The sequence below is a fragment of the Ziziphus jujuba genome, chromosome 3 (genome assembly GCF_031755915.1).
Source record: "Ziziphus jujuba cultivar Dongzao chromosome 3, ASM3175591v1".
In the NCBI taxonomy this organism is placed as follows: domain Eukaryota; kingdom Viridiplantae; phylum Streptophyta; class Magnoliopsida; order Rosales; family Rhamnaceae; genus Ziziphus; species Ziziphus jujuba.
In genome coordinates this window covers 19,260,797-19,288,162 of record NC_083381.1, presented here as the reverse complement: position 1 = coordinate 19,288,162, position 27,366 = coordinate 19,260,797, and the positions used below count along the sequence as shown (strand labels likewise).

Here is a 27,366-nt window from a genome sequence, read left to right as displayed (position 1 = left end):
TTAACATAAAAGAATAATACTTTATTAAACATTTATCATGTACTACAAAATTCATTAAACACCAACTAATACTAATATAATGTGTACGAAAGACAATAAGATTACAACAAAAGGAAAATGTAAACAAAAACAGTTTGTAATTCTAGGGGAAAAAAATATATACAAGATGGTTGCCTATACCCACTAAATCTTTACAATCTCCATCTTCCAATGTAGTTCATTAATATATTCTCCAAGGATCCTATAGAACAAAAAAAGAAAAAATGAATCATTTAGTAAAATACCAATTAGCAAAAGAGTCAAGAACAAGCTCAAGACTTCTTAAGTTCCAATAAGTTGGCAATCCTTTACCTGCCAAGCATTCCAACCTCTTCAATTCCCGCAGCTTTTATAACATATATATACTTCCACTCTGTTAATTGATTATATGGCTAACAAAAGTTTGAGAGAAATAAAATCTTGTGATAAAGGAATTAGGAAAAGAAGATAACACAATATGTATATATATATATATACACATTTTATATACACACACAAAAACAAATTTAAATAATATACATATACATATGGAAAGGTACCTGAACATATGTGTTTGCTGCTAGGAAAAGAAAACTTTTAACTTCTTTTATGTAACTACTGGCATAACAGAGGAGGAAATACATACGTATAATATAGTACATATAGATAAATATACTTATTGAACTTTGTTTCTTTAAAATATATTTTGTTTCTGCTGCTGCTATTATGAACCAATGTGATGCAAGATGGAAACAACCTCTGAAAACTTATCAGAGAAGAGGAAAAACAGATTCTAAGGCCCAAACATTAATTTGGCATGATCTAGGACAAGATGGGCTTATTTGGGATCTTCAAGGATTTTAGTAGATTAATTTAGTTTCCTATTTTTAATTAGAGCATTTTATTATTCAATTAGGTTTTCTATTGTTTTCAGTTTCTTAATGTTATTAGTTTCCTTATTTAACTAGGTTTCCTATTATTTTAGTTTCCTAATATTATTACATGATTTTAATATAAATAGGGTTCTTTGTCATTCTGGGGGCAGTTAATCAATATTACAAGAATTTTATGAGATTATTTTCTCTGGTTTTGTGTGATGCAAAACAAACTTAGGTGTGATGCCTAGGGTTTTGGGAGTGATTCCTAAAATCAACCTAGTGTGATACTAGAACCCTATCTATTTCTTTTCTGTTTTTTTTCTTTCCCTATCTGTCCTACATCAGTTTGGTATCAGAGCCAGGTTCCAACCCTAGCCGCGTAAACAGTTCCGTCAACATTAACTCTTCGGTGTGAACAGTAACTCATAGCGTGAACAGTAATCCGACGTGAACAGTGTCGGTGATCAGATTGTTTCTTTGGATTAAGGAATCATGACTACAAGATCTGGAAAAAGTTTTAGAGGTAGAATAACTGACAATCAATTTGAAGAATTATTTATTCGTATGGTCGAACAAGTGGAGTCTCTTAATGTTCGGGTTAGTAATATTGAAGCCCAAATATCTCAACCTAGCAGTTCTTCAACTAACAATGAACAAGATGAGAATCCTGAAGCCAATGAGGATAAAAGTCAAGAGAAGCTACCAGCAAAGACAATTGCTCCAGTGCCTTTCCCTACAGCCCAACAGACACCTAATTGGGTGAGAGATATATTGCAATCAACACAAGGACGTCACAATACTTTTGATGACATCACAAAGAGGGTAAAGATTGAAGTACCAGATTTCGAAGGTAAAGTAAATCCAACTGAGTTTGCTGATTGGCTTTCTTCCATTGAAGAATATTTTGATTGGTATGATATGGATGATGATCGGAGAGTAAAGTTCGCTAAGATGAAGCTAGTAGGTCTTGCCAAAATTTGGTGGATGGGTGTTGAAGGAGATTTAAGGAGAATGGGATCACCACCCATTGGTACTTGGCAAGAGATGAAAGCCAAGCTTAGGGAAAAATACATGCCTACCAATTACTATGATAAATTATATGAGCAAGCAATCAACTTGAAGCAAGGTAATTTATCAGTTGCTGAGTCTATGCAGAAGTTTGATGAGTTGAAGACTCGAAGCCAACTACTTGAAGATCCAAGGCAAACATTAGCAAGATTTAAATCTGGTTTGAGGTCCGACATTAGGAGGGAGCTATTAAGACAACCTATCTACGGCTTAGAGCAAGCTTTTCAAGTTTCTTTGGATTTGGAGGAGTATCTTGGAAGTTTCAAAAGACTGGATATAAATCGCAGCAGCAGAGTTGTAACAAATCAGCCTTCAAAACAACCTATGAAGGCCAAGGTACCTGTTCCTAATGCTTCTGAACTTAGAGGAAAAGGCAACCAATGTTTCAAATGTGGACAGCCTGGTCATATGGCATATAATTGTCCTAAAAGAAACCTACATCTTGATGTAGAACATCATGAAGAACTTGATCAACAAAGAGAGGAAGATGAAGACAATTTCAACTATGGAGTTTATAATCCTGATGACTTGGAAGAAGATGAAGTAGATACTTCATTAAGTGCTGTTGTTAGACGTATCCTTTCAATTCCGAAAGATGAGAAGGAAGATTGGAAACGCACCTCTATTTTTCAAATGTTGGTTCGTTGTGAAAATCAAGCACAAAAACTTATCATTGATGGTGGGAGTAGTATGAATGTTGTGTCGGCATCTATGGCAGGACGATTAAAACTTCCTATTGAACCACATCCACATCCATATAAAGTAGCATGGATTGACAGTACTTCAATTCCGGTAACCCAACGCTGTCTAGTTTCTTTTTCATGTGGGGTTTACAATGACTCAATTTGGTGTGATGTGATTCCGATGAAAGTAACACATCTTCTTCTTGGTCGTCCTTGGCTGTATGATAGAGATGTGTTTCACTGTGGGAGAGAAAATACCTACTCTTTCATGTTCAAAGGTAGGAAGGTTGTGTTGAAGCCTATGACGGTAGCTGAGATGGATAAATATAAGGTGGAAAAACCAAGTAAGGTTTCTAACAATCCACAAAAGTCTCTACATATTCTCACTAAGAAGAATTTTGAGCGAGAAAGTAAGAAAAATGGAGTTATATATGCTCTTCTAGCAAAGGAAATAAAGAAGGAAACAGCAATGTAACACCCCGTCCCAAATTGCACCGGAATCCGTGCACGTTGACCGAGGTTGACCGTTGACCGAGCGGGTCAAAAATTGACTTTTTGCTCTAGTTGGAATTTCGAGTTGACCAGGGTACCGTGGCGAAGTGCATGACGCCCCGAGTTCGTAAACTAGTAGCACGTCGAAAACGGAGCTACGGTTTGAAAGTTATGGGCGAAACAAATTGAAGTGCAAACTGTCCAAAAGGTGCCGGGAGTTGACTTTTTCTTGTGATGTAATTTTGAGTTGACTCTTGTATGGTTGTAAAGTACTCGTCGATACGAGTTCATAGACTAGCGGCACGCTTAAATCGGACATTTGGTTAAAAAGTTATGGACGTTTGAAATTCGCTGGGTACCGTATTATTTTAATATATCTGGCTTAAGTGCATAGTAATGCCACGTGTCAGCTTCTGATTGGTCCACGTGGCATGAACAGTATCACACAGGGGTTTTTATTTGTTAAAACTCTCGGGGAAGAGAGAGAAAGAGAGAGAGGAGAGAGAAAGAGAGAGAGAGTCGCCGGCCACCGGAGATTTTCAAATTTTCCGGCCGAGTTACTGCACATGCGCCAGCCAACAAGGTTGCCCTCCTCATTTCCGGCAAAACCTCCAATTTTCACGGTGAACGGCCGCCGGACGCGCCCGGATCGAACGTCCGAAGTTCGGCGGCGAGTTTTTCCCCTCCACCGCCGGCCACCGCAAATCGACCCACTTCCGGCCATTTTCCGGCCACACGCACCGTACACCCATCATCCTCTCCTCAAGTCCGGCCGACCCACCAAAAATCACGGCCATCAGACCACCGACGCGCCGGGATCGGAGCATTTTCCGGCGAGGGGCCGGAAATCTTCAAACGGTGATTTCTCCACCGTCCGGCCTTCGTTTTGCTCACCGCCGGTCCCGTTGGGTTGCTCTCCTCACGATCTACAAGTCTGCAAAATTTCACAGCCAACGGCCACCGCATGCGCCGGCGCCGGCGACGGTTGCCCGTGACCGCGGCGGCTCGCCGGAAAGTACTGTTCCGGCGAGTACCCAATTTTCCGGCCGGCTCCAGTCCGCTGTGTTCGACCTCCTGAACCCGAATCCGGCATCCGTTTCCGCCAATTCGCGACGGTTTGGGAGAATTGCGGAGCCGAAACCCAAAACGCTTCCCGACGAAATTCCGACCCCGTCGGGTACGATCATCAGAAATTAAGACCGGATCTGTGATTAGCATCACTCGAGCTTCGATTCGGTATATAATTCGTAAATTTTAGTTATCGTTTGGTGTTCGCTCCCCGGGTACCCATTTGGGAATTACCTGAATAAAATATTAATATTTGTGGTTTGGTACTGCGGATGTTTTAGGTGCACGTGCGAGTAGCGGAGTCGATCCCACGGCGGATCTTGATTGAGATACGTGCATAAGGTGAGTGACCCACCTTCAAATTAAATTTGGGGAATTTAATTGGTGATTATATTATGTGTGATTTAATATTTGGAATTTAATTTCTTATGCCAAATATTTATTGGATTTATTGTGGAATTATTTATGAATTTATTGGATTTAAAAAAATGTGCATTTTACAAATTTATGCCATGTAAAATTATTTTATGGTTTTGAGGATTTTGAAATTGGTGTGGTTTTAATGGTAAATTGGGCACGATTTGATTTTCAAATATTTCAAGCAAAATATTTGGTTATGTTGGTGATTTCAATTTTATAAAATATGCCCATGGAATATTATGAGATTTGATTATGATATTTCGAGAAATTATTTATGCTTGGAAAAATGTGGATATTTGAAATGATGGATTTGGGAGTTGGTGGATTTGAGAATCATGGAATTTATGGCATTGATTTTAAAGAAATTGTGGAGAATTTCCCGGTTCAAGCGGAAGGATTATGCCCGCTATGCTTATGAAAAATGTGAAATTTGTTTTATAATTTAAATTTGTGGATTTTATGATTTTTGGATGTACCGTGCACGTACTGGTGTTTTGAATATATGTGATATGGATATTGTGCACACGGATATGATTAGCGCGCAGGTGGGTGTGAATAGCGCGCAGGTGATATTATGAGGTGTCCTGTGGTTGCCATCGGATGAGGGTGGCCACCCCTCCATGGCCGGGACACCAGGTTAGCAGCGGCGCAGTGGGACGCCACGCGACCGTATACCGGTTTCTTTCTATAACCTCCTGTCTGGCGGTACCTCGGGACGCTGGGTACTGTTGGCGCCACTGGTATATAGTGGGTGCATCAACTGATTTTCGGAACTGTGTTTTAAAAATAAAATGTTTTAAAGCTGTATTGGAATTAAAATTAATTATTACTGTTCTTGTATTTATTTGATGTCTTGGTTTTCGGCGAATATGAATAAAGGGTTTTGTGAAAATGTTTTAAAAGGGAAACCTTTCCAACTGAGAGAATTGTAAGGGTTTTGAGAGAAAATATTATTTACAAATAATTATTATTTATATACCTATTACCGTAGTATTATATTGTATAGTAGTAGGGTCGCTCACTGAGATGATTAGCATCTCACACTTTTAAATTCCGTTCCTCTAGGTACCAGGTTGTCGGTGTTCATTCGGAGCGGACTTGATCTTCCTCGCTGTATTAGTTCGTGCCGTACCTTGTTCTTATTTTACTGCAGTTGTAATATTTCTTTCACTCTTGCTGTATTCTATACTTTGTAGTACTTCATAAAGCTCTGTATACTGTATGGGACACTTATGTATTTAAATTGCACTGGATTACTGTATTTATTTTGAAGTGCTGAAATTTGTGGAACCAATTTGTAGTACTGTGGAAGGAATAAGGGGACGATTATAGAAGTGCGTTTTTAGTGCAGGGAATTTTGTGGTAAGTCCATCCCTTAGGGGAGGTTCTGCCGGATTTTCCACAGGAGGGTCTGGTAGGGTTTTCTTGAGATTAGGGATTGTCTAGGGTTCCGGTGGGGAACTTTGGACGAGTCCTGACAGCAACCAGCAAGCAAACGTTTCCAGTAGAGATTCAGAAGTTGTCTGATTTTTCAGATTTGGTTCCGGAAGAATTTCCAAGTGAATTACCTCCTTTACGTAACATTCAGCATGCCATAGACTTTGTACCAGGAGCTCAATTACCTAATCTTCCAGCATATCATATGAATCCTAGCGAGCATGCGGAGCTTAAGAGGCAAGTGGAGGAGTTACTGTCCAAGGGATTCATCCGTGAGAGTTTAAGTCCTTGTGCTGTTCCTGCTTTGCTTACACCTAAGAAAGATGGGAGTTGGCGAATGTGTGTTGATAGTCGTGCGATTAACAAGATTACAATCCAATATCGCTTCCCTATCCCTCGGTTTGATGACATGTTGGACATGATGGCTGGTTCGTGTATATTTTCAAAATTGGATCTAAAAAGTGGATATCACCAAATTCGTCTAAGGCCCGGAGATGAGTGGAAAACAGCTTTCAAAACAAAGGATGGTCTTTATGAATAGCTGGTAATGCTATTTGGTCTTTCAAATGCTCCAAGTACATTTATGAGGTTTATGAATCAAATTCTACAGCCATTATTTGGTAAATTTTTGGTAGTATATTTTGATGATATATTGATATATAGCAAGAGCAGGGAAGACCATCTTTCACATTTGCAGCAAGTTATGAGAGTTCTTCGACAAGAGAAGCTCTACATAAATTTGAAGAAATGTTGTTTTATGACATCACCAGTGGTATTCTTAGGTTATGTTGTTTCATCAAGAGGGCTGGAAATGGATCCTTTGAAGATTAAAGCTATCCTAGAGTGGCCAATTCCTAGCTCATTACAAGAGGTACGAAGCTTTCATGGATTAGCTACATTTTATCGAAAATTTATTCGGAATTTCAGCTCAATTATGGCTCCAATAACTGATTGTATGAAGAAAAATCAATTTCTTTGGACCAAGACAGCAACAAAAGCTTTGGAAGAGGATAAGAAAAGATTGACTGAAGCACCAATTCTTCGACTCCCAGATTTTTCAAAGGTTTTTGAAGTAGCATGTGATGCATCTAATGTGGGAATTGGTGGTATACTTAGTCAAGAAGGGCATCCAATTGCATTTTTCAGTGAGAAATTCAATGAAGCTAAGCAAAAGTATTCTACTTATGACAAAGAATTTTATGCGGTGGTTCAAGCTTTGCGATATTGGCGTCATTATCTCATATCAAAGGAGTTTATTCTATTTTCAGATCATGAAGCCCTCAAGTACATCAACTCACAAAAGAAGATGAATTATCGGCATGGGAAATGGATTTCTTTCTTGCAAGAATACTCATTCCTTATCAAACACAAATCTGGTGCAGAAAACAAGGTTGCTGATGCATTGAGTAGAGTTGTGTATATCTTAGCTTCTATGGCAATTCAAGTTGTGGGGTTTGAATCTCTTAAAAGGGATTATCCTTCTTGTAAGGATTTCAGCTTTATACATGCAGCTTTAACAAGAAGACAGCTAGGTGAATACCCTAATTTTTCACTACATGATGGTTATCTTTTTAAAGAAACCAAACTTTATTTGCCTAATACATCATTACGTGAGCAAATGATTTGGGAATTACATGGTGGAGGGACAGCTGGTCATTTTGGAAGAGATAAAACCATAGCCATGGTTGAAGATCGATTCTATTGGCCAACTTTGAAGAGGGATGTTATCAAAACAATTTCTCGATGTCGGATATGTCAATTATCAAAAGGAAGAAAGAAGAATACAGGTTTGTATATGCCTCTTCCCATACCTCATGAGCCATGGAAAGAGTTAAGCATGGATTTTGTTTTAGGATTACCTAAAACAATAAGGGGGCATGATTGCATAATGGTTGTGGTTGATAGATTTTCAAAAATGGCACACTTTATTGCTTGTTCAAAGACCATGGATGCTGTTCACGTAGCTAAATTATTTTTCAAAGAAATAGTTCGTCTTCATGGACTACCTATGACAATAGTTTCAGATCGGGATGTAAAGTTCATGAGTTATTTTTGGAGAACCTTATGGAAGACAATGAATACTAAATTGAAGTTCTCTTCTGCTTTTCATCCACAATCAGATGGTCAAACAGAAGTTGTAAATCGAAGCTTGGGAGATTTACTTCGCTGTTTAGTTGGAGATCACATATCTAGTTGGGATCAAATACTTCCTATGGCAGAATTTGCATATAATAGCTCCATAAATAGGAGCACAGGTCGCAATCCATTTGAAATTGTAAGGAAGCCTATTGACTTGGTTCCTTTACCTTTGGCAGCAAGACCAAGTGCTGAAGCTGAAACTTTTGGAAGACGCATTCAAGAAATTCATGATGATATTCGCAGAAAAATTGCTCTAAGTAATGAAAGCTACAAGGCACATGCTGATTTGAAGAGAAAATTTGCTGAATTTAATGAAGGGGATATGGTAATGGTTCGGATAAGCCCTGAGCATTTTCCTAGGGGCACTTATAAGAAGCTACATTCAAGGAATGTTGGTCCATATAAGATTTTAAAGAAAATCAGCTCAAATGCCTATGTCCTTGATCTACCAAAGGATATGGGTATAAGTAATGTCTTCAATATTGAGGATCTAAGTTCTTATGAGGGACATGAAAATGATACAGCAAGAGGTAGCAAGGCAGCAAGTCTACCATCTACATTTCGATTAAAAGAGGAAATTGAAGATGTTGTTGATCATCAAATAGTATCAACTAGAGGTGGAGGATATCAACGGTATCTTATCAAGTGGAAGGACCGACCACTTTCAGATTGCACATGGATCACTGACCAAGAATTTCAGAAACTCAATCAAGACCTCTATGATCAATTTCATGCCATCAACTCGCCGGGGTCGAGTTTTTCTAAGCCAAGGGAAATTGATGCAAGATGGAAACAACCTCTGAAAATTTATCAGAGAAGAGGAAAAACAGATTCTAAGGCCCAAACATTAATTTGGCATGATCTAGGACAAGATGGGCTTATTTGGGATCTTCAAGGATTTTAGTAGATTAATTTAGTTTCCTATTTTTAATTAGAGCATTTTATTATTTAATTAGGTTTCCTATTGTTTTCAGTTTCTTAATGTTATTAGTTTCCTTATTTAACTAGGTTTCCTATTATTTTAGTTTCCTAATATTATTAGATGATTTTAATATAAATAGGGTTCTTTGTCATTCTGGAGGCAGTTAATCAATATTACAAGAATTTTATGAGATTATTTTCTCTGGTTTTGTGTGATGCAAAACAAACTTAGGTGTAATGCCTAGGGTTTTGGGAGTGATTCCTAAAATCAATCTAGTGTGATACTAGAACCCTATCTATTTCTTTTCTGTTTTTTTTCTTTCCCTATCTGTCCTACATCACAATGTTTAGGAATATTAACATCTGGTTTGTTAGAACGAAATAATATGGCCATGAAGGAGATAAACAAGAAGATAGTGATAAACACTTTGCCACAGCAATTGCAGCAACTGCTTTTGCAGTTCATTCATTGGAAGAAGCAGAACTTCAATATCAGAAAAACAATGAAGGAAGGTCTTGGAATCTCGAGGACCAACACAAAAACCAGGAAAGATGGCATGCCAAGTTCTGGTATGGTAACCAAGAGATTATGTCACAATACCATCAGATAGAGATTATGTGTCCTCCTACATTAGCATTCTAATCTTTGGTCACTGTCACATCCTACTATGTCCAAAATTTCTAGTAATTTCCTGTTATGCACGTGTGAAGGGTCCAAATTCTTTCAGTAACTTTACCTGATCACTTGAAAAAAGATGGTATTGCAGTGCATTTGGCAGTCATTCCCACAAACAAAACACACAGAAGAAAACTTAACTATCACTACAAAGACATTAAATTTTTGTATAAAGATATATTTACTATGTTACAGTTTGCATATTTTTCCTTTAGAAACTGATTTTCACTGAAATAGATGGAGAGCTTAAACACTCCAATACATTACTGATATATAAATACACATAATTGGAAACAACAAGTTAACAAAATTCTGCACATAAAGAACCAAACAAGAGGCAAAGACAATATCAAATTCTTCACTGCAAAAAGAGTATTCTTTAATAAACAAACAGCCCACAAATCAAAACCATCACAAATATGGAGAATATGTAAACCTCCTTGATTGCTTTCTTGCTAGCAGTCCTCGAAATCATCCAAACCATAATGGGTCTCAAAATAAAAACTATCAAATCAACTAAGCAGAAAAAACATAAAGCCATCCATGGAAGAGAATTTTCTTTACCCACTAATGATAATATATATATACACGCACAAGAAAATAATAAAATGTGAATGTTCGTTTGTGCAATATTCAAGAATAATCAATTAGAACTAAATCGATGATAACAAACTTTCCCTTTGGTTTCCCTTTAAGCAAATTGGATGGCCAAAATGAACGATGCTCAGCAAAGCAAAACACTAGGTAGCAATTAACATTAAAGACAACTTCTTTTTTCAAATTGATTTTCAAACATTTTCCAATCAACCAAACAAACCAAAAAAATAAAAAAGCAAAATTTATAGAAACTTACAACAGGATGTTCAAAGAAGTTGGTGAAGTATTCAGCTCCGACAAGAAGCTCTCCGATGGCTTCGAAAGCCCCCTTGCTGTCGACGCTGAAATCGAAGTCTTCGTCAGCAAGGACATTGATGATGTGGTCGATTACAGGCTGATCAGTCCTCTGCTTGCCGACCCAGCACTTTGTGGACCACCGACCTCGCCGATTATAGGATCTTGGGAACACGTGGGATATGAGACACGGCGATTTCAGCACCCCAGGATTCGGCGGAGGTTTGGTTATCTGTAAGCTTGCAGTGATGGTCATCTTCTCCAAGTCTTAATCTTGGACTCCATTGGTGAGAGAGGAAGCAAAGGGCACGTAAGAAAAGAAGGTCGGCAAGCCAGAGGCAGAGGGAGAGGACGAGGGAGGGCTTAAAATTGTTAGGGCATTTTTTATTAGATGCAAGTGGTTGATTTGGGTTAAATTACCAAAACGACACCGGTTTAATATTTTAAATTTGATGTGATAATATATCTGTGACCTATTTTTTTTTTTTTTTTTATCACAGTAGTAGATAAATTTATTTGTGACACCAAAACCTTTGTCAGCATTACAATTTTAGTAAAATTAGTTACAAACGTAAAAAAATTGTCACCATTGACACCAAATAAATTCAAAAAAATTTTCCCTCCAAACTTTAAAAGGTAATTAGTTACAAAAATATGTGACAAAATAAGAATTCATCATCAATTAAGTAACCCAATCACTAAATGTGACAAAGAAAATGTTTGTCACTAAACACCTATATAAAGTGACAAATTTTCATTTGTCATTACTATTTTTGTAGTGATTGCCCGCGATTTTTAGTAGTGATGGTTTGTATCAATTTATGAGTCTCTGAATCATGTCATTTTATTATTATTATTATTATTATTATTATTATTATTATCATTAGTATTGTTATTATTATTATTATTTTTGCCAATGAGTTGAGGATTCCATATTATTTTTCCTTTTGATTAGTGATTTTCAGCTTGTAATGGATCTTTCTCTGTGCACTTCCCCATATCGAAGTCGTCTTAATAGTTGCTTTTTTTTAAGCCAGGATTTGAGTTTTTATTTGTATTTGATAAACATGTTACATACTGCAATGACCTTAGAAATTGATAAACTTGTTACACACTGGCATGACTGAATTGATAAAAGCGTTACACGCTGGCAAAGTCCTTTTGATTGCTAATATATCATTGTGTCCTTGATTAAGAGAGCCTTTAATTCACACTAGATATGAAGAAGCCTATTTGGCTTGAGTTGCAGTAGATGAATTTAGTTTGACCGAAACTTTTTAGACTTATGGAGCACTTTGTGCAACTTTTTTACATTTTGGCAAATGAGCTATTCGTTTTTTCTACTTTTAGACACAAGTACTTGTCTTGAATTTAAGAAAAATGAATTGATAGGTTTCGTTTGATTTTTCATTTTGAAAGTGACTTTCAGCTTTTCTAATATGAATCTCTAATTCTCTAGTCTTGACTTTCAGCTTTTCTAATATGAATCTCTAATTCTCTAGTCTTTCTGTCACAACTATGAATAGGAATATAAAGTATGCACCAGAGAGGAAAGTATGTAAATGGTTTTAGATAAATCTAGCAACATTGTTAAACCGTTGTTTTGTAAAAATAGGTTATTTAATGGGCTTTTTTGATGGTTCTAAATTCTGGTCGTGGATAAAATATGACTGCTACTTCTATAGGCCAAGTTAATGTTCTGTTTTATTTGGTGAAATTTTCTCTTTTAGGGGGCTTGTGATCGGTTTCCAGTTCTGCAAGTTATTACACATAGTATGCATCATGGATTCAAGATGGAGAATGATTTCAATTATTTCAATGATATGGAGAATGATTTCCATTAGAGATGGCCGATCGATCAAGAGCAATATCTTATTTTTATGCTCACAAGAAAGAGATAATTTTTTTTCTTTTTTTCTTTTTTTTTTAAAAAGGCTCATCAGAACATTATTAGAGAGAATTCTGAAAGCTACAGACATAATTTCTTTCATTAAAAACAACAGAACATTATTAAAGTCTTATATGTTAAAAGTCACCAAAGACATTCCCCTCCAACGATTAAAAAGAGTCATGAAATTGTTTGTTCCCCAAAAAAAAAAAAAAAAAAAAAAAAAAAAAACTGCTAGAGAAATACTAGATCATGTTTTTTTATCCATTAAAGACACAAGAAGCCATGCATTACACTACCATGTCTTGGAATATCTACGCTTGGCCTAACTTATTAAGCAGAAAAAGAAAAACAAGCCGGTGAATAATGAAGAATGACAGAGTGAAAGAAAATGCAAAGACACACATGTAGACAATCTAAAACTAGGAAAAACTGCAGCAATTTAGGATATCCATGTTGGGGAATCAAACAGCTGCTTTACTGTAATCATATGAAAAGGCTCTGATAATGATTGTATTGGAGTTGACAGCTTCTGAGATACTTGCTTTATAGTTGGCCGAGACTGTGGACTTTGTTGCAGGCATGCAAATGCTATTTCTGCAATGGAGATCACTTGGTCTGCTATTTGCCTCCTTGGAGGTGAGAGACGTTGATCCAGTACATCCTTAAGTAGAACATCGAAATCCGGTAATGGTGATGGTAACAAAGATGATATGAGATCTCCTGGATGCTTTCCCATGATCACTTCTAATGTTACAACTCCAAAGCTGTACATGTCTATCTTCTCATTTACTTCCATTGTATAAGCAAGCTCTTCAAAGAAATATGACTTTGAGTTAGTATTTTCCGATGATCAGATACTTTTTGTATATGCCAATTGCAAATAAGTCAGAAATATTTTTTTTCATCACATTCAGTGAATTAAATTTTATAAATCTTCTTCTATTTATATATATATACATATATATATACATAGGCCTCAAAAGTACATTAGTCAAACCATTCTAGTTAATCTCTGTTACCTATGTATAGCAAATATGCATAATACATGCTTCTCATGTCTGATCTAGAAATCTGCCGTTGAAGCTATTTGAAAAACAAAGTACGTAAACAATACATACAAAGAAAATGATTTGATCTTGAATCCTTTTGCTAGGTATACCTTTCATGCTTCAGCTAGGAACTTCTTAGTTCTTGTTTTCTCAAAATAAAAAGTACCATTTCTGTTGTACAAATTATTATTAATTTTTTTTTTTTTAAAAAAAAAAAATGAGCAGAGCATGAGCTTTCCTGATTGCTTAAAAAAAAAAAAAAAAAAAAAGGGAAAAGAACCAAAGGATGCATTATGGATTTAACATAAAGGAGTAACTTTGATGGGATACTTACCTGGGGCTGAGTAGCCAAGTGTTCCTGCAAATGGAGTCCAATTCGATGACTCTAGATCCAAAGTTGTAGCAGAACCAAAGTCAGAAATGTGAGCCTCGTAATCATCGTCCAATAGAACGTTCTTAGCTGTTATGTCCCTATGAATTATAGCTGGACAACATTCATGGTGCATGTATGATATGGCATCGGCCAAACCTTTCACCACGTTTATTCTCTTGGTCCACTCCAACTCCATTGCCTTAACATTATCGCTCAATATCTTCACTAAGCTTCCCTCTTCCATGAACTCATACACCAAATATGAGTGTCTTGCATGCGAACAAAATCCATGAAGCTTAATGATATTTCGGTGGCGAGCTCTTGTCAACACATTAATCTCACTATCAAAAGCTTCCTTACTAGCCCCTCCATTTTCATGCAATTTTTTCACAGCAAAAACTTGCCCTGTTGACAACGCTGCTTTATAGACACTTCCAAATCCTCCAACTCCAATGCAATATTTAGAGCTGAAGCTCTCAGTTGATTCAACTATTTCTTCATGAACATTTTTCCCATTATGGCTCCATGCTTCAAAGAAAGTTACAGTCGTTTGTGTTTGTCTTGGCTCATCAACATGCCTCTTTCTCTTTTTACAAATAAGTAGTACTCTAACAATGATAAATGATAGAATTAGAGCGCAAGATATAGACACTACGACTGAAAATATTATAACTTTACTTCTATTCTCTTTAGGTATGGGGCAAATCTTTATATTCGTGTTGTTGCCACACAAACCTTTATTATCTTCCAATGCTTCAAATGGGGCCTCTAGGAAGGCTTTGTTGTTGGGAAGAGGACCTTCTAATTGATTGTGGGATATATCAACAGATGTCAAGCTCATCAATTCGTTAAACGTGAATGGTATTGAGCCTGACAGATTGTTGTGTGAGAGGTTAAATGTTTCTAGCTTATCCAAATGACCAAGCTCCAAAGGCAACTTTCCTGAAAGCAAGTTCTTACTTAGATCAAGATTTTGGAGGGAGTGCAGATTCCCAATCTGGAAAGGAATATTTCCACTGAATTTGTTATTCCTCAAGTTTAAATGGAGTAGTTTTGAACAGTGTTCCAGATGCATGGGAATTGGTCCACTCAATTGGTTGGCTGCAAGGTCAAGTGTTTCAAGCTCTGAAGTCATTCCAATTTCTACTGGAATATTTTCAGAAAGGAAATTATTATTGAGCATGAGAATGTATAACAATTTCAGCTGTCCCAATTCCTTCGGAATTTTACCTACAAAAAGGTTGGAAGAGAGGTCAAGTTTATGCAATTGCATAGCCTTCCCAAGTTCAGGAGGTAGCCTACCAGAAATTTTATTGTTAGAGATATTCAACATCGTGAGGTTCGGAAACTGTCCCCAGATTTTAGTAAGCTCTCCGAAAAACTTATTGTTGCTCAAGTCCATATAATACAGGTTTGGGTATATTCCGAGCTCTTCTGATATATTCCCTTTTAGTTGATTCCCCTCAACTGAAAATTTACGTAAGGAACTGCAATTTGTTATGCTTTTTGGAATGGAACCTTTAAAGCTGTTAAAACCTGCTGCAAACCGTCTAAGCTTCCCGTTAAGACAAATATTATCTGGTAGATAGCCAGTGAGATAATTATCTTCCAGTGAAAGGTGAATAAGAGATTTTAGCTGTCCGATGGACGCAGGAATTGAGCCAATGAGCTGGTTATTATCTAAATCAAGGTGGATGAGTGATTTAAGACGTCCAATCTCGTTGAGGATGGACCCAACTATTTTGTTTCCACGAAGACTCAAATCAGTTAACTTGCTCAAGTTTCCAATGGACATAGGAATTAAGCCACTGAGTTGGTTATCATGCAAATAAAGGATAGTGAGTGATTTAAGATGTCCAATCTCATTAAGGATGGGTCCAACTATTTTGTTTTCACCAACATTCAATTCAGTTAACTTGCTCAAGTTTCCAATGGACATAGGAATTGAGCCACCGAGTTGGTTATCAAACAAAAAAAGGGTAGTGAGTGATTTAAGCTGTCCAATCTCATTCGGGATGGACCCAACTATTTTGTTTCCACGAAGACTCAATTCAGTTAACTTGCTCAAGTTTCCAATGGACATGGGAATTGAGCCACTGAGTTGGTTAACAAACAAAGAAAGGATAGTGAGTGATTTAAGCTGTCCAATCTCACTGGGGATGGATCCAACTATTTTGTTTCCATTAAGACCCAATTTAGCTAACTCGCTCAAGTTTCCAATGGACACAGGAATTGAGCCAATAAGTTGGTTGTCAAACATATAAAGGCTAGTGAGTGATTTAAGCTGTCCAATCTCATTGGGAATTGACCCAACTATTTTGTTTTTATCAAGACTCAATTCAGTTAACTTGCTCAAGTTTCCAATGGACACAGGAATTGAACCTGAAAGATTGTTTCTATAAGCATAAATCACTTCAAGAGACACCAACATGCCTATTTGAGGTGGAATAGAGCCACTCAAATAATTATTAGCCAAAGCAAGGAAACGTAAACTTGTCAAAAGGCATATTTGGGAAGGAATGTTTCCAAAGAGATGATTGAACCCCATATCAAGTGAGGTGAGTGTAGAAAGGTTGCCAATGTGAGATGGGATACTTCCATAGAGGGAGTTGTTATAAAAGCCAAGAGTGAGCAAGCTGGGAAAGGAGGAGAAGTTGAAGTTGTGAAGCGTACCTTTCAGATTACTGCTTTCAAGAGTAACGTTGATGACACTTCCAAAGTCATTACAAGTGATCCCAACCCAGGAACAAGGGGTATTATGGTGATGATGAGAAGTTGAATTAGTAGAATTGAGATTCCAAGAGCGGAGAAGAGAATGAGTAGTTGGATTCATATCAAGGCTGTCCTTCCATTTCACAAGGGCCTCTGCCTCTCCACTTATTGCAAAACAAGTACAAGAAGAACAAAGAAGAAATAGTAGAATGATGATAAACAACAAAAACTGATCAAGTGTCCGTACAACGAGGTATGGACTCCAGGGTGCCATGGACTTGATAATTTTTTAACTTTGATTAGCTAATTAAGGAAGGCTTAAATGCCTTAGCTTCCTTTCGAATATATATTAGGGAGAGAGCACTTTATTTATTTCGTAAAAAAAGAAAAAGAAAAAAGGGAAAATTACAATAACATGCCTCTTTGTTTAAAATTATTGCAAGATTGCCATTGTGTTTTTTTATTACAATTTATCATTTTTTTCACTTCAAAATGGATAATTAAAGTCAAAATTGTCTGGTCAGAAGACTAAAACGCCGTGTTAAATAAATCTCATAATTCCGCTTGACATCAACAAATTGAAACATTAAAAACTTATAATCAATTGCCAAACAAGCTCCTAAGAACAAAATTGCCGAACAGGCAAACACCATTACAGAGAGTGATGGATTTTTCTTATTTTTGGATGGTGGAAAATAGCTATTTCATAAACATTAAAAAACAAATTGATCCGTGATTAATAATTTAGCTTTGAAGTTTTAGAGAGCAACAATTGTTAAGAGTAAATTTGGTCCCAGTCTGCCACCAACATCTTTATCTGCTATGCAACACGGTGCAAAGATGCAATGGGATGGAATGGAAGTAGTTGCAGAAGCCCCAATAAACGCTGCGGGAATTCAAAGTCGGAGTTTGATAGATTCTTCAGTGCACACATGTGGCAACAAGGGCATATATGCACAAGAACAAGTCTATAGCACCAACATTACATAGATTATGAGTGTGAAGTAAGTATTGGTATATGCGTACCAAAGAATTTTTGGTCGTTTTATCTGTGTTTTCCTAATTTTTAAATGAAATGGTTTTCTTTTATTAACAAGGTGTTTTTGTCTTCTTATTTTTGAATTTTGAGTTTTCACAACTTATTTTAAGGTTAAAAGAAAAAAAGGATAAATTGCAAGCAAAAATACCACCAGAAGGTAAGTTTGTCCGAAAAATGAAAAATGAATACTGATTTTAGAAAAGTTTTAGACTAGAAGATATCTTGTTATAGTTATCCTTTAAAAAAAAAATGGAAATAGGTATTCTTGAGGGTAAAAGAAATTCAAAATAAATAATCGTTTCTATTCCTCTTTTTAACTGAAACGTTAGCTGCATTTGTTTGGTATCTTTATTAAAAAAAAAATTATATTTTAAATTGTATATAAAATATTTTAATCTGTTGTTATTATTATTTTAATTTTTTGATTATATATTTAACTTATTTTTTAATTTTTTTTATTTGTTCACATTTTACCTTTTATATATAATTTTCTTTTGGGGATCTATTAGGTTTTTTATTTTTTATTTTTTATCTCCATTTACTTTATTGGCTTAACTAGACATTTGTGGAGACACATTAATTTTATATGTACTCAGTTTTTAATAATGGTAGCTATTCTGCAATGCTTGTGATGATGTAATTGATATTCTTCTCGGGTTAATTAACCCTTTTTATATACTATTTAGATGTATACATTAAATTATAAGAGCAGATTTTAAATATAATGAAAATGCCTCAAAAACAAAGTAGAAATTGAAATTCATTAATATGGTTTTTTATACGTATGAATTTATAGTCTATGAATCATGTGGTTTTTTTTTTTTTAAATTTTATTTTACAGTAAAAGTTATAACGTCTATCAAAACTAGCTTTATTTTACAAACAAACTGAAATGGAAACCCGCTTGGTGGTTTTTTTTTTTTTTTTCTTTTCTTTTCTTCTTTTTTAGTTTAAAACAAAAAAATAAGAGAAGCCATTATTTTAAGCAGGCCAATTGTAAAGAATAAATGTTAAGAAACTATTACTGATAAAAATGATATCAACATTTATTTGATATTTGTTGAAAATTAATGTAAAAGTCTAAATCATGCTGCTGTCTATTTTTTACCATCATATTCGCCAAGTCGATCTACATAAAATGATAATAAAGAGTTTCTTTGACTTTTTTTCATTTTGAGTGGACTTCATATTCTTCTTGACATCTGAATATTCCTACATCTTAAGTCTAAGTCTTCTACGTATCAAGTGGTTTGCAAAAAACCAATATAAGTAATTGCTTTCCAACCAGCGCAATTCGTTTTCTCTTAACGTATTCAACATGGTTTATGAAAAATGAATTTATTGGTTTCTTTGATTTTTCCATTTGAGTGATTTTCTTTCTTCCATTCTACCTCACTTTAGCCCAAGTGGTTCTTAACTAACCAATCTAAATATCTCCTTTCCGACCAAAAACTTAATTTCTTTTCTTATTCTTTTTCATTTATTTTTCAAGGATATAAAGACACTAATTTGACATATTTGTCAAAATTAATGGTTTCATGATTTCTTTGAATTTTCCTTCATGATTTCTTTGAATTTTCCTCAACCTCTTCTCCATATTAGGAGTGTCTATTAAGTAGAGTTTCTAATTTTTTTGTGTGTCTGTTAACTAATGAATTTCATGATTTCCTTGAATTTGCCTTCTGAATGGCTTTCATGCTTCTGAAATTTCATGATTTCTTTGAATTTACCTTCTGAATGGCTTTCATGCTTCTGAACTTAAGGACCTATAACTTAATTTGCTATATCTCTTTTCCATATTAAGTGCACCTACTACTAAAGTAGAGTTTGTAATAGACAAAAAGAACGTGCTTTTAGTGTGTTCGATGTATAGAAGCAGATTAAGTACTCACTCAGAGAAGAAATGCTCTGTTTTTTTTTTTTTTTCCCTTTTTTTTTTTTTTTTTTTTTGTGTGTCACTGCTAGATCTGACTGCTATGTAAGCTAAATGCTCTGTTTTTGCCCTGTTTTCACATAAGAAAAAGGCTTTGCTTTATTTTTTTTGTTTATTATTATTATTATTTTTACTGTTATTTGTACATTAATATAAAATTCAAAAGGTTGGGAAGTCCTTTTTACTAAGCATGTTACTAATAAGAGAGTGATCTATTCAGGACTCTAATGACTTGCTTTACCAGACCGTGACTTCAAGCTTCTAATGTACCTCTCACTTTGAAATCTTACCTTTTTATCAGTAAAATTCCTAAATAAAAAAATAAAATAAATGATCAGATTAAAAGTTAACAAATACATTCATTTCCAAGGAAGAAATTTTGAGTATACAGCGGATAAATTTTAAAGATATAGAACCGAACATGATTATTTTAAATTTAGTCCAAATAGATTGAATATAAGTTTAATTAACACAATACCATTGGACTAAATAAAATCTGTGATGTAAGCTCATCTTACATGTTCCAAAGCAATAGCATACACCAGAGATAGAGGATGAAACAAACTTAACAAAAGAGAAAACAAATTTTCTTTCAATTACAAGTGAATTAATACTTGAAACAAAGATATTTTCTTCAGCTTTATATATTTTCTTTATTATATAATACTTTAAAGAGAATGCTAATAGCCATTTTCATTTTAAGCAAGGAAGGCTTCCTTACCAGAAAATTGATAGTCAATGAAATAGTTTGTTTTACCTTTCTTTTTCCATAAAATTATTGTAATATATTTTAGAGTTCTGCATAAAATCTCTGAACCATGCCCCTTTAAGTTTTGGGGTTGGAAAAAAAACTACTAATTTTGATATTTATTTTTAAAAAAAAGATCTTGTGTCCTTTTATGTTAAAGTTTGTGACTCGAATTTTTATTGATCCAATCCGAAAAGTTCGCTGTGCGTCCCGTTTGGTGAAATTTATTTTGAGAAAAAATTTAGAACTTCATGGTGATAGCGGAGGCCGACGGCCAATAGGCTGGAGACCATAGTATACACCAGAGATAGAGAGGATGAAACTAATTTATGCTCTAAGCGGATCTTATATGTTTCTAGCAATAGTATACACCAAAGATAGAGAGGATGGAACAAGCTTAAGAAAAGATAAAACAAATTTTCTTTTGATTTCTTGTGAATTAATAACTTGAAACAGAGATATTTTGTTTACCTTTATATATCTATATTATATAATACTCTAAAGAGAATGCTTCCTTATGAGAAAATTGATAGTCAATGAAATAGTTTGTTTTACCTTTCCTTTTTCATAAAATCACTGTAATATATTTTGGAGCTATGCTTAAAATCACTGAAACATGTCCCTTTTAAGTCTTGGGTTAGAAAAAAACTAATAATTTTGACATCAAAACAAAAGAAGAAAAAAAAAAAAAAAGATTCTGTGTCCTTTTACTTGTCCTTGTCCTTGTTCTTGGACAATTCTTGCTGCGGTGGAATAACACTTGCATTAACAGAGGAAGAAGGATCCAACAAAATGTTGATGATGGTAACTAAGAGAACGAGACTAGCCTTCCAATCCACTATGTGCTGAAAACATAACATATAATGATATTATATGTTATTATAATATAACAACATCCGCTAGTCACGCATGGTCCCAAAGTGATAGTGGTCTTCCACCAGTCACTTTGCTTTGCCAAGAAATTCTTTGTTTTTCTAGCATCCACTACAGTGGGCCCCATGCCAATATACACTGTTTGTTTTGTCCTTGTATATATTTTGTCCTATCAGTAAGTAATTATTGAAAATTTCGGTAGGAAATTTTAATGTTTAGCATTTAGATTCTTTCATGATCTTTGAGCGACCACACACGATGACAGATTGTGTTTTTGCACCATTAGTCACTATTCGACTCGATCAAAATTGCAGAATTCATGTCATGCCAGAATTCTTCAACCAAAATTAAACGCACGATTGGTTCAGTACCAAGCTATATTCCATTAAATTCTTTGTGAAATGAATAAATAAATAAATAAATAAATAAATAAATAAATTAGTAAATAACCAATTATAACTAATGAAAATGCAACGATACAGAGAAAGAAAATGCAAACACAAAATACATAAAATACATGTTCTTTGTCGATATAATTATATGGAAGCTTGGAGTTGGTTTCTTAACCACTGCCACATTGGAAGCTATAAAAAATCTTGGGGTACACATTGTGTACTAACATGTATTCTGATATGGTACACATGATCAATAAAATATAGCCATGTGTACTATTAATTATTATGTCAGATTAAAAACCTAAATCAGTTCTTGGGGCTTTAACGTCTTTGTTTCCGTTAACTTTTTCTTTTGTTTTTTATTTTTTATTTTTATTTTTTATTGGACAACAGATCGTATCCATCGGGAGATAGCTTGGGTGCCTAATCCCCTTTTGGCAAAAATCTGATACTAGTATTACTCCACAAATATGAGAGTTAGCAATTTTGAATTGAGCACACAAATTGCGTATGATTGTATAATTCTAATTCTGCCACAAAACCTGTAAAGTTTATGCTATTTTTATAGGGATTTTTTTTTTTTTTCCGTTGGTGAATATTTTTATAGCTAGTCGTTGATGGTTTGTGAGGCTATATTGTTAATTTCTATATCTACAAATTAAAATAAAATAAAAAAACCGTGATTGATAATTTAGCATATATATCAATTTTGAGATGCTCCTAATAGTGCCATAGGTTGGCGCTGTACATAAAAAATTTGGATAATTATCAATTACTAGGCTTGAAATTGATTTTTGAATTAGTTGATTCGTAAAAACTCTAATTTACCTTTCTATGTCAAGAAAATATTAAAGTATTATTTTCTCATTTACTTTACAGTGATGTGTATATTAAGAGAATATTATATACTCGAGATTGCATATATATATATATATATATATAATGACTAGCGAAATTAACAAAAAGACAAATAGATTATATTTTTTTAACATATACGGTTAAATAAAACAAGGATGCCATGAAGTATTGATGTTTATTCTAAAATAAAGGGTAAATAGTCTTTTTATCAAAAAAAACCTCTGGCAAGGTAGATTAAATTTTCCCTTTTTTTTTTTAATTTTTTTATAAAGGAAAAAGATGGTTTGTGATGACTACACTGCCTTTTTGTATGATGTTTATAAATTAACATCATCATGACAGATATTAATAGATAAAGTACTGATTCTTTAAGATTGATATACATGCATCATTTTTTCCCCCTCTCTGATATGGAAGTGGAGATCGACATTCCAATTTAAGATCATTGTTGGAGAAAATAATGATTTAATTGCTTGATTGTCTAGCAAGCCATACGAGGTTTTTTTATAAGTGAGAAAAATACGGGTCTATGTTTTTTATTAATTAGTGTATAAAACAAAAGTAGCATGTAAATATAGTATATATGGAAAGGCAAAAGCCAACAAACGTAAATACAACAGCAGAGACAATGAAGAACATATATTCCCTACGGCACTAGATGGAGCTAACTGGCCTAAACAGTTATATTGGAAAACACTTGAAACTTTATTGTAATTTGTCGGTCGAACGTCAGCATCTGTATCATGGGGACACAATCAGTGTCGCGGTGGAGATGAGCCTTGATGGGGTATTGGAGGGCTAGGTGGAGGTGGACATAGGCGTCGCGGCGGTGGAGGTGGACTGGGTGGAGGTGGAGATAGGCGTCGCGGCGGTGGAGGTGGACTGGGTGGAGGTGGAGATAGGCGTCGCGGCGGGGGACTATTAAGACGAGTGCCCAATATAGAATTGAGCCAACGAGTACTACGTAATGATCGAGATTTGATTACACCGCTATCAGGTACAACATCCAATCTAGAGGACAAAACATAGAATAATGGAGTTGAATCTGAGGAAGACGATGAAGAACCCCCATGAGTGCTAGAACATGGAACAAATATTAATAAAAGCGTATGGATGAGAACAAGTAAAGTAAATGTTGGAGCCACATGACCCATTTGCTTGCTGCTACAACTACTTCCTAAAATCCCTTTCTTATAACTCAGATATTGAAGCTACCTTCATATCTATGCTATACATATTTATATATAGAAGCGAGATACATATATGGTTATTTAGGTAATCAATACCATTAACCAATTTAAGTACTTGTCAAACTAATTAACGAGTGAAAGAGAAAGGCTCGGTGTCGCTGCATATATGTAGCTATAGCACCTTGATTAAACAAATAAAACTCACTTAATTGATTAACTAATGTGATTAGCCTCTAAATTTTCAACTATTGAAAAATAAACTTGATATATATCATTAGGCCTACTTCCTATTAATTATAGCTTTTGAAATAGATGATTTAGTACGGTATTCCCGCATTGCTTGTAATAAAGTGCGAGAAGTTAAGTCAAGTTAACCGTGTGAAAAATAGAGCTTCCAGGGGCATGCAGGGGAGAAGATTTTCATGACTGTTTTTCAATGCACAATGTGTAGACAAAATAGCATCTTAGCTACATTTAACGCGTATCCAGTGTGAAAAGTAGAGCGTCCAGGGGCATGCAGGGGAGAAGAAAAGTGTATCACCATCGACTGACACCGCCTCTTATTGAAAAGTCAAAGAGAGCCCAACCCTGTTTCCTATCATCCATTTTTCTAAACCAATCTTTCTTCTCGCCACCAGCATCAAAATCTCAATCACAGCTGTAACCAATGAGGTATATTATTTCTGGCTTAGGGAAAATGTGGCCATACATGACCCTATCATATAAATGCCTCTTTTCAGTTGTAATAGTAATCCTACATGTATTAAAATATTAACAAATTTATTTACTAATTCATATTTATATAAATTAAATATAAAAAAATAAATTTCTATATGAATAAGTTCGTTAGAAAACATAAACCAATTAAATACAATAGCTATAATATAATTTAATAAATAAATTTGATGGCCATTTTGATAGCTGATATTATTGCAGTAGAGTCGGCACTTTTTGTTTGGGTAAAAGAATTTTTTTTGCTATCTTTATTTGAAATGGAACGTACAAGAGACATGAATTATTTCAATTAATTAAAATTTAGCCATTCTTGTTTTTTTGTATAATATCTTGAACATTTTATGGTTTGCATTCATTAACAAGGCAAATATAGAGATCAATTTATCTATCGCTAAAACAGTCATAATTTCAAAAAATTTTGCAGGAATTTAAAAATTGAGACAAAAATCATGGTAGGGAAGATGGTGTAGGAGGCGGTGGCGATGGTGGTCGAAGCAACATGGGATTAATCATATGAACAGCTTTGTTGAGGATAGGAGAAGAAGGCTGTTGTGGAAAGCAGCAAGAACAAGAACTAAAAGCAAGGAAAAACACACACACACAGTTTAACGAGGTTCGGCCAAAACTGATTGCCTACGTCCTCGTGCTCAGGTTCTGAGCTTCTGCTATTATTGATAAAATGAGGAAAAACAAGAGCTTAACAGGTTCTTCAATGGTGGCTCACTCAGAACAACACCCAACCTAACCCATAAGCCCACATACACCCTCTCTCAATCTGTCTTAACCAATTTCACAAAGAAATTGTTCTTACACCTACAGATTATCTTGATGAGTTTGTACAAAACACGCAAACAACTCAACTCTCTCTCACAATCACTGAAACAGACTCAACCCTTAGCTCTGCAATCTGTTAAAAAAACCAGAAGTAAGCGAAACAGGACGAAGACTGTTATTTATATCCAGTATTGTTGTTGCTGATGTGGCAATCCAAAATGACGTGGACCAATGATAATTAGCCCTTCACATAACCACCATAACTAATCCACATGGCCTGCACGTGATTCTGTTATCCAGATAAAACTACCATTGAGCCAATACGACGCCGTCCTACTTAAATCATTAAACCAGATGCAAAACGTTGTTGTTCTTCTTCTCAAAACGATATAACTGTATTATATCCAAAACGGCATCATTTCTTACTTCATTTATGCACAAGCTTAAACAGATGCACATCAGTTCTCAACACTCCTCAACTCTTGAGGATTATTTCTTTACATTTCTCCACCTAATCCTCAAGAGTGTAATTATAGCAGAAACTCTGTGAACCCTCCTTGCAATCTTCCTTTAAATCAACATTGGCCTACCCCAATATTGAGCAAGGTTTTACATGAATTAAACCTGCTCAGGGGTAAAACTTTTGTACCCATATCAATAGGATTAAGTTCTGTAGGTACCTTTTCTAACTTGACTTCCTTCCTTTCCACCATATCCCGTATGAAATGATATTTAATCTGAATATGTTTGGATCTCTCATGAAATACAGGATTCTTAGAAAGATGTATTGCACTTTGACTATCTGAATAGAGTATGACAGCCTTGTGCAACATATTAAGTTCTGACAGTAAACCTTTAATCCATATTGCTTCCTTTGCAACATCTGTGATGGCCATATATTCTGCTTTTGTAGTAGACAAAGCTACTATGGCTTGCAAATGTGACTTCCAACTTACACAATTCCCACAAACAGTGAATGCATATGCTGAGATTGACTTTCTCTTATCTCGATCTCCAGCATAATCTGCATCTGTGTAGCCAAGCAATTCTATTCCATCTTTGCTGCTTTTAAACACCAATCCTTTATTTGCAGTGAGTTTTAAATACCTTAAGAGCCACTTTACTACATCCCAATGACTCCTTCCTGGATTTGACATAAACCTGCTGAGCATACTTACTGCATAAGCCAAATCTGGCCTTGTACTGATCATAAGATACATAACTGAACCTATTGCACTTGAATATGGTACAGTGATCATATCTTCTCTTTCTTGTTCATTACTAGGACACTATTCCATTGACAACTTGTAATGACCACCTAGAGGCACAGATACAGGTTTAGCTTCACTCATATTGAACTTGGACAGTATCTTTTGAACATATGAAGTCTGATGCAGTTTCATTTTTCTATTTCTTCTGTCCCTCTCGATTGTCATGCCCAAAATCCTTTTTGCCTGACCAAGCTCCTTCATATCAAACTCTGAACTTAGTAACTTTTTAACTGAATCAATTACTTTTGCGTTTGGTCCTGACAGCAATATATCATCCACATACAAAAGCAGAAATACAGCATTTGAGCTTGCTGTCTCCTTGAAGTACAAACAACTATCAAAGTTGCTCCTCATAAAACCAGCCTTCACCACAAAGGTATCAAACCTTTTATACCACTGCCTTGGTGACTGTTTTAAACCATAGAGAGACTTCTTTAGCATGCATACTAGCTCTCCACCCTTTCTAGTCACTTCATACCCCTCTGGTTGTTTCATGTAAATAGTTTCTTCCAAATCCCCATGAAGGAAAGCAATCTTTACATCCAATTGTTCTAGTTCCCAATCAAAATGTGTGACTAAAGAGATAATAATTCGAATAGTGGTATATTTAACTACAGGTGAGAAGATTTCATTATAATCCACACCTTCAACCTAAGTAAAACCCTTTGCTACCAACCTAGCCTTGAATCTCACTGGATCTGACTTGGTTAACCCGTCCTTAACTTTATAAATCCATTTACAGTCAACAACTCTTTGTTTTGCAGGTGCCAACACCAGGTCCCATGTATGATTATCATGAAGTGACTGCATTTCCTCATCCATTGCTTGCTTCCA

The 27,366-nt window shown here is 35.1% G+C and overlaps 3 protein-coding genes across 3 annotated transcripts; all 3 read right to left on the bottom strand.

Moving 5' to 3' along the window:
• Nucleotides 1–11,069, bottom strand: LOC132803251 (uncharacterized). The gene is made up of 3 exons (XM_060815823.1): nt 10,654–11,069; nt 352–431; nt 1–241 (listed from the first exon to the last, which is right to left on the bottom strand). The coding sequence occupies exons 1-3, from the start codon at nt 10,945–10,947 to the stop codon at nt 184–186; spliced, it is 432 nt and encodes a 143-aa protein (XP_060671806.1). The 5' UTR covers nt 10,948–11,069; the 3' UTR covers nt 1–183.
• Nucleotides 11,070–12,830: 1,761 nt separating this feature from the next.
• Nucleotides 12,831–17,190, bottom strand: LOC112492292 (probable leucine-rich repeat receptor-like protein kinase At1g35710). Its single transcript, XM_025075499.3, has 2 exons — nt 13,966–17,190; nt 12,831–13,392 (listed from the first exon to the last, which is right to left on the bottom strand). The coding sequence occupies exons 1-2, from the start codon at nt 16,988–16,990 to the stop codon at nt 13,022–13,024; spliced, it is 3,396 nt and encodes a 1,131-aa protein (XP_024931267.3). The 5' UTR covers nt 16,991–17,190; the 3' UTR covers nt 12,831–13,021.
• An 8,582-nt stretch (nt 17,191–25,772) lies between these two features.
• On the bottom strand, nt 25,773–26,520 carry LOC132803132 (secreted RxLR effector protein 161-like). Its single transcript, XM_060815386.1, has 2 exons — nt 25,942–26,520; nt 25,773–25,847 (listed from the first exon to the last, which is right to left on the bottom strand). The coding sequence occupies exons 1-2, from the start codon at nt 26,518–26,520 to the stop codon at nt 25,773–25,775; spliced, it is 654 nt and encodes a 217-aa protein (XP_060671369.1).
• Between the last annotated feature and the right edge of the window lie 846 nt (nt 26,521–27,366).